Source organism: Sinocyclocheilus rhinocerous, unplaced genomic scaffold (genome assembly GCF_001515625.1).
Source record: "Sinocyclocheilus rhinocerous isolate Xijiao unplaced genomic scaffold, SAMN03320098_v1.1 scaffold304, whole genome shotgun sequence".
Classification (NCBI taxonomy): Eukaryota; Metazoa; Chordata; class Actinopteri; order Cypriniformes; family Cyprinidae; genus Sinocyclocheilus; species Sinocyclocheilus rhinocerous.
This window is the reverse complement of record NW_015659941.1, coordinates 1,050,609-1,058,318: the sequence shown is the minus strand read 5'-3', so window position 1 is coordinate 1,058,318 and position 7,710 is coordinate 1,050,609. Positions and strand designations below refer to the sequence as shown.

Here is a 7,710-nt window from a genome sequence, read left to right as displayed (position 1 = left end):
TTTCTGTCAATATGGGGTGCTGTGTGTACATTAATGAGGAAAAAAAATTAACTTAAATGATTTTAGCAAATGGCTGCAATATAACAAAGAGTGAAAAATTTAAGGGGGTCTGAATACTTTCCGTACCCACTGTATGTATACATATGTATGTATATGTATATATATCATATCTAATGTTTATATTATCCTAGATGAGCGCTGTCCATTCATACAATCTTGTTCATTATAGTACAAATAAACGCTTATTTTATCATGTCTTTAAAATGTAACGAAGAGCTCCAGATCAGCGAGAAGTTTACCATGCATATTTAAAGTGTTGTTTCTGGTGTTTTACATGTGTACAGTATTCCCTGCTCTCTATATGATCTGAACCGCTACTGATGTTGTGAAGATGTTTGCTGAAGATATTTCGGTTTAACTCATTCTCTCTGTGTGCGTTTCTCCCAAGACTCGCTGAGTCTCGCACTAACCCCCAGATGCTGGACATTGGGGTAAACCCTCAGGACTACAACCCTGAAGAGTGCTTGTCGCCTAGCAACTGGGACAAAGCCGATGCTGAGGCTGCCGACGCCGAGGACGCGTTCGGATTCTGATCGGCGGTTCGCGGAGGAACGATCTGATCAGACGACACTGAAGGGAATGGAGCTCGCTGCGCGTCTCAGCGGCGCCCTCTGGCGGCCGTAGCTGATTCCTCGGCCGGCTTTGAGTTGACATGCGTTTCGGCAAACCCAACGAGATGACTTCAACAAAAGCACAGACCAAAGCAATACTTTTTTCCCCTTTTTATTATCCCCCCCGAATTACGTTTAAGTATAGTGACATTTAAAGTTTTCTGTTACTTCCCATAAGTTGCTTTTTTCTTTGTATTTGTATGAATATAAAATGTATGTGTACAACAATAACTGTATAATATTTGCTCAGTTATTATTATTATTATTATTAATGGGTTTAATTGCTGAGGCTAGCTTTGCAATTCTATGCAGTCGAATTTCTGAATATATAGTCTCGGGGTAATGCTTACTAAATTACATGATGTTTGAAGTTTTTAAGCGCTGAAGTGGTGAAGGTGTTGTATATGTGAGTTGTCTGCCCTCCGATGTATGAAAACGAATGGATACGCAGACATGAAGCATACAATAATGGACAAAAAAGAGAAAGCAGGGTATTTAAATGGGACAATCTTATTTTGTTTTTCTATTAAAATGTATTTTTGCACTTCTCTCTGTGTCTCTTTCTAAAGCTTATGGTTTCATTTCAGGATCTTTCTGCTTATGCCATGCTTATTGTTCATTCTTCATCAGGTTACCATACTCATCCAATAAAGCATGGATGTCACAGTATCAGATGGTATTAGGGACTTCATGGTATCATGGTACTACTATATGTAAGTGTTTAAAAAGCAAAAACATTGTATTACCATATATGTCCGTGGTATGTTTTTATGGAAATGCCAATCTATTTTGTAATGTTACATGTATTCCTTTGCCCAAAAATATATCTGAATTAATTTCAGGTTGACTTTAAGTGTAGCATATATATATATATATATATATATAGGCTGAGCTCCAGAGATGCAGTCGGGAGATGGGAGAAAGTTGTAGAAAGTCAACCATCACTGCAGCCCTCCACCAGTCGGGGCTTTATGGCAGAGTGGCCCGACGGAAGCCTCTCCTCAGTTCAAGACACATGAAAGCCCGCATGGAGTTTGCTAAAAAAACACCTGAAGGACTCCAAGATGGTGAGAAATAAGATTCTCTGGTCTGATGAGACCAAGATAGAACTTTTTGGCCTTAATTCTAAGCGGTATGTGTGGAGAAAACCAGGCACCTGTCCAATACAGTCCCAACAGTGAAGCATGGTGGTGGCAGCATCATGCTGTGGGGGTGTTTTTCAGCTGCAGGGACAGGACGACTGGTTGCAATCGAGGGAAAGATGAATGCGGCCAAGTACAGGGATATCCTGGACGAAAACCTTCTCCAGAGTGCTCAGGACCTCAGACTGGAACTAAGGTTTACCTTCCAACAAGACAATGACCCTAAGCACACAGCTAAAATAACGAAGGAGTGGCTTCACAACAACTCTGTGACTGTTCTTGAATGGCCCAGCCAGAGCCCTGACTTAAACTCAATTGAGCATCTCTGGAGAGACCTAAAAATGGCTGTCCACCAACGTTTACCGTCCAACCTGACAGAACTGGAGAGGATTTGCAAGGAGGAATGGCAGAGGATCCCCAAATCCATGTGTGAAAAACTTGTTGCATCTTTCCCAAAAAGACTCATGGCTGTATTAGATCAAAAGGGTGCTTCTACTAAATACTGAGCATTTTTCAGTTTTTCTTTTTTAATAAATCTGCAAAGATGTCAACAATTCTGTGTTTTTCTGTCAATATGGGGTGCTGTGTGTACATTAAGAAAGAAAAAAAAATAACTTAAATGATTTTAGCAAATGGCTGCAATATAACAAAGAGTGAAAAATTTAAGGGGGTCTGAATACTTTCCGTACCCACTGTATATACATATACATATACATATATATACATATATACATATATACATACATATATATATATATATATATATATGATCATCATAAGTAAGCAAGGAACTGATATTTACCACTGTGGTTTTATTACACTTCATGAGTAGAATTTATAACACCTCAGTGTTAGTTTCTGTTTGCATTATTCATTTCATGTTCATAAATTAAAACTGTAATGAAAATGCTTTGTGTTGATTACTGTTTTGAGTTGACATGACTCCCTCTAGTTGTGAAACTATTGCAGTGCCATAATGATTATGGTAATTTGTTCTGTGACGAAAATAAGGTTAGTACTGGAATTTGTTTGAGTCCAAATAATATTTTTTTATATTTTAATTTTCTTTGTGTGGTTTCATTTCAGTGGCTATACAAGTTATTATTCAGGTGTTAATGAATAGGCGGCACTGTCACGTAGATTTCACGAGTCATTTATTAATATTCATAATAATACGTGCCATGTAACAGTTACTTTTTAGTAACGGGTTACTTTTTCAGTACTTTTCTTTTTTTTTGTTGCGCTGGTCAGAATAGACCTACGATAGTCGTTTGATATTACTGCGTTAGTGTATTTGCTGGGGAGGGTATAGTTTTACGTAACTTATTTTATATATAATTTTAGTCGTAGTCGTCTGCACATGGGATAGCCCGCATTTTAACGTCAAAAAATGACACAAAACGCCTTTAATTCTCGTTAAGCGACCAATTTACGAACGTCTGCCTTCGAGCCAATCAGTTAGGAGAACTGACAGACCTTCGCATTACGTAATTAATATTCATGAGGTGCACGTTTTCACCAGCAGGATTCAAAAATACCGATATTACCTATATTTTTATATTATACGGTCAGTTATCTTCCCTTGCCCAGTTTTTAAAACTATTTTAAATCATGTGAATAAAATTAAAGTTTTATTTTTTAAAAATCACATGTTCTGGTTTCCAGCCAATCAGAAGACGAAGTGTGGTTGAGAAGTTATAGATATCAGGTGTAATCCGCACTATCGGATTCGAGGATGGATGTGAAAAACTGAAGTTTATGGAAGATTAAGTAGCACTTCGAAACGGAACCTCTTATTTTATCCGACAGGTAAATTTTCAAAGTTGTAATCCACATTTAACGTTAATTCTTCCATTAACGTTACCATAGTTGTCAATTTAGAAAATGGTGCATTTGACGGTTTTTACAAACTCATAGCACGCGCTTGTCACACATTTCACCAAAAACCCACTTTTATGTTGTTTAAAACGACGATCGATTGTTTGCGAGTCAGTCGTGCAAGTATTTACTTGAACCAATTAGTTCAGGCTAGCGTCAATAACATGAGCATCGGTTTGATATGATGCATTTCTTTGTTTCCATCAAAAGGAATTATTAAATATGCATCAAATTGGTTTTTGGGCGGTGAATTTTAATTAATGACCCCATGCAATCAAAATGGACATTTGTCTAATCTACTGATAAACAATATTCTTTCTCAGGTTCATGCACTTTGGCCAAGACCTCAATGTGTCCTGCTTGGATAAAACTGACCAGACACTCCTTTTTCCTCTTCCAGTCCTGCTTGACTCCAGTTTGAATAACAATGTCCGATGATTCATCTTTTCATTTAAAACCACTATCAGTATACTCACACATGGTGAGCTCTAAGCAGCAGTACAATGCCAACAGACCAGTTTACAACATTCAAGTACACATTTCCAATAAAGAAGCCAGAGCACGTAAAAGACGGCTGGAAGATTCATGTTTCGATGAGACCTATGAGACCCCCCTTAAAAGACAATGCATCACAAGAACATTTTCCCCGGATGAGGGATACTTTTCTGTGGACTTTCTAAGCAGAGTCCAGGGATCGACACCTATACAGCCATTAATAATATCAAAAAACGTCACACCGCCTCGGTCAAAGGTCAATCAGCCTGTGACCCCTGTCGTGTCCACCCCTCTGTCCAATTACAAACCGAACCAGATAGATCGAGACCGGGAGAGCCTTCCCTCCCCGATACCAGTTCTAAAATGGGACAGAGAGGTTCCTGCGGCTGAAATATCATTGCGCACGTCTCTAAACTTTGATTTTTGCAGTTCTGTTGCTTTAGTTGGCTCTCAGGGACCTGTGAAAGGTGAAGTCAAGGAGGTCTCACATGATCTTATCCCAATCCATGAATCAAAATCCCACATCGCGCCCCCAGAAACTGTTGTCCCAGTGAAAGAGGAAAAAGGAGTGTCTGTCAGTCAACAGGCAGAGCCTGAGGTGACTCTGGGAAATGAAGAAACCACCGCAGAGAGCTTTGAGAGCACACTGCCGCTTCAGGTCCAGGTTTGAGCTCCATCCTTTATGTACTAGTGACATTTTTACTAGTTTCTGTCATTATTTACTCTTCCTGATGTTGTTTTATACCTGTTCAGTGGTATTTTGTCCATGATGGAATTCAAAAGGAGGACACTTGAAGCTTTTTCAATGACTATTCATATTGGCAACATCTTTCAAGGTCTAATATGGTGAAAAGAAATTAAATAAAAATATTCTATATTCTTATAAAGCCATATGATTTCCTCATGTGGGAAACAGACCAATTTTAAACCGCTAGAGAGAGAGTGCTGCAGGTGACGTATTTTTGTAGGCCAAAACCTGGAAACAAGTTAACATTTTAGTTTGTTTAGCCTACCTTTAGTTTTTTTACTTCTGGTGAATGTATTTAGTTCATAAAGATGTGCTCATAAAGATTTTACTGCTAATCACAACAATGTATATACAATTACAAATGATTATATATAAATTGTCAGTTTGTTGTTTCATACACATGCACAGACATTATTTCATACACGACATAGTCGTGAGATGCAAGAAACATGGCAAGCAATCTGTAGATGCGCCCATTACAACAAAAGACAATACTTTATTGAACCTTTTCTGATAAGAAGTGTGAGCTGCAAACGTGAGCATTTTTGACGATCGTTTCTGTCCAGTTCGCTCGTTTTATCGCGTTTAACCACAGCTGTCGTCGGTTTTTTTGTGTCACTCAGAAAACAACAGGCCAATCAGAAGAGAGGCTCATCAAAATCGACCTGTTCTCAGCAGAGCTCCTGAGAAAGGAGCTGTAAAAATATATTGAGATGGTTTTTGGTACTTATCCCGCAAATATATATTCTTAAGGACATCAAAACCTAAAATAAAACTCCAGAAAAGTGTAAAATATGTGACCCGGCTTTAATTGTAAAAACCAACATAGAAAAAGAGTTGTTCTTAGATATTAACGTGTTTGACAAATGACAGATTGTTTTTATCAAATGAAATGGTATAGTATACCATTTTGTTATACTGCAAATGACCTTTTTATGACTGGATTCCATGATTCTCTCCATGTTTTCTGCATCTGGCCCTAATGTTACACATTCAGCTTGTGCATTTGGTCACTCATCAGACATGTGTGCTCCCACTTTTCTGTGTCATTGTTAAACTGTCACTTTACGCACTGAGCAGGTGAAGTCCAAGGTGGTTGTTCCAGACAAGACCACCAGCAAACCTCCGGTGTTTTGTGAAGAGGAGTGGGAGAGACGGAAGAAGACATATGTCGAGTCAGTAAAAAGACATATGAAAGAGAAAGGAGCAGCAAACGGTACTGCACTTTACAAAACACTGATTTCGGTTTCGTTCAAGGTGTGTCATTTGTGTGCACCAAACCTGTAAAAAGAAGATTCCCCCTGTCTGCCACTGGTTGGTGAAAAATAACTCTAGTTATTGGTTGATTCCATGTTGCCGAACTGGCCCTGATACCCAAGCAGATCAAGTTTTGGTAGTCATAGGCCCGGTTTCATAGACAGGGCTTAGACTAAGCCAGGATTAGGCCATAGTTTAATTCAGACATTTAAGTAATTTTTTTATAAACATGCCTTAGAAAAAAGCATTACTGGTGAGCATCTTAAGACAAAACAAAGGCACTGACATGTTTTAAGATCAGTCAGTGCAAGTTTCTTTCAGTTGAAACGGCTCCGATTTACATTTTAGTCTAGGACAAGGCTTAAGCCTTGTCTGTGAAACCGGGGGATAGTGTTCATGCTTCAAGTAAATCTACCAGTGATCACTTACAGTTTACTCTACATTTTAAAGGAATAGTTCACCTAAAAATGTGAATTTGCTGAACATTGACTCATCCTCAGGTCATCTAAGATGTAGATGAATTTGTTTCTTCAAGGGAACAGATTTGGAGAAATGTAGCATTGCATCACTTGCTCAAACGTCCTGATTTTAACTTGCGTTAAAACGTCCTGATGGATTTGTTTCTTATAAACACACACTGCTTTTTGCTTCACAAGATGTTAATTGATGGACTGGAGTTATTTGTGGATTATTGTGATGTTTTTATCAGCTGTTTGGACTCTCATTCTGACGGCACCCATTCACTGCAGAGCATCCATTGCTGAGCAAGTAATGGAATGCTACATTTCTCCAAGTTTGTTCCCATGAAGAAACAAACTAAACTCATCTACATATTGGATGGCCTAAATTTTAATTTTTGGGTTAACGATTCCATTAAACTAAGATATGAGAAAGTGTTTTGACAAACATTATAGCAGCAGTTAGGAAATGTAGCCTCTACAGAAACATGAGTGTGATATGTAGGACAATGTTGATTGCCGTTGTGATGTCTGTGTTGGCAGGTGTCATCACTGAGCTCCATACATTGATGAACACTGTGACCAGTCATCAAACTGGAAGGACCGGGCCACACTGGCAACACCCCTCAGACCTCACACGGAGGTAAATGTCAAGAAACTCATCAAGAACATGTTTTGCCCCAAATTTAAAGAAAAAATGCTTAGAAAATGAAGCCTGTTTTTAGACTCGTTAAGAATCTTTTGCACTGTGACATTGTTTGTTTGACAATTTCTCACCCAGTTATCATTATCATAATGTGTCTGGATGTTTTATGAGGGGGGTAAATAATATAAGCAGGTGATGACCCAATATAGATTTAAAGTCACATGAAAATTTATAAACTTGACTGTAATGTGACTTGGTTTGAATAGTATTTTAACATATAAAATCTTAATAAAGTAGTATTGTTTAGCTTCTTCATTTAGTTTTATGTTGGTCATCGTTTCTTATCATAAAGTCTGGCTCGCTTACCATCATACCTGCAAACTGATTGCTATTCATTTAACCATTTATGTAATAC

The 7,710-nt window shown here is 38.2% G+C and overlaps 2 protein-coding genes across 6 annotated transcripts in view; both read left to right on the top strand.

Moving 5' to 3' along the window:
- The window catches only part of LOC107724600 (low density lipoprotein receptor adapter protein 1-B-like), a 48,533-nt gene extending 47,049 nt beyond the window's left edge, over positions 1-1,484 (top strand). For 2 of the 4 annotated variants that reach the window (XM_016533589.1, XM_016533587.1), the window contains exon 9: positions 449-1,484. In XM_016533589.1, the coding sequence (XP_016389075.1) occupies positions 449-593 (145 nt within the window). In that variant the 3' untranslated portion in view covers positions 594-1,484. The remainder of the gene's footprint in view (positions 1-448) is intronic. The other 2 variants (XM_016533588.1, XM_016533590.1) reach the window with 2 other exon arrangements.
- Positions 1,485-3,503: 2,019 nt separating this feature from the next.
- LOC107724599 (S100P-binding protein) overlaps positions 3,504-7,710 on the top strand; it is an 8,222-nt gene continuing 4,015 nt past the window's right edge. The window contains exons 1-4 of one of the 2 annotated variants that reach the window (XM_016533585.1): positions 3,504-3,622; positions 4,015-4,844; positions 6,015-6,150; positions 7,193-7,292. In XM_016533585.1, coding sequence (XP_016389071.1) covers positions 4,119-4,844; positions 6,015-6,150; positions 7,193-7,292 — 962 coding nt within the window. In that variant the 5' untranslated portion in view covers positions 3,504-3,622; positions 4,015-4,118. Of the gene's footprint in view, positions 3,623-4,014; positions 4,851-6,014; positions 6,151-7,192; positions 7,293-7,710 lie in introns of both variants that reach the window. The other variant, XM_016533584.1, reaches the window with a different exon arrangement.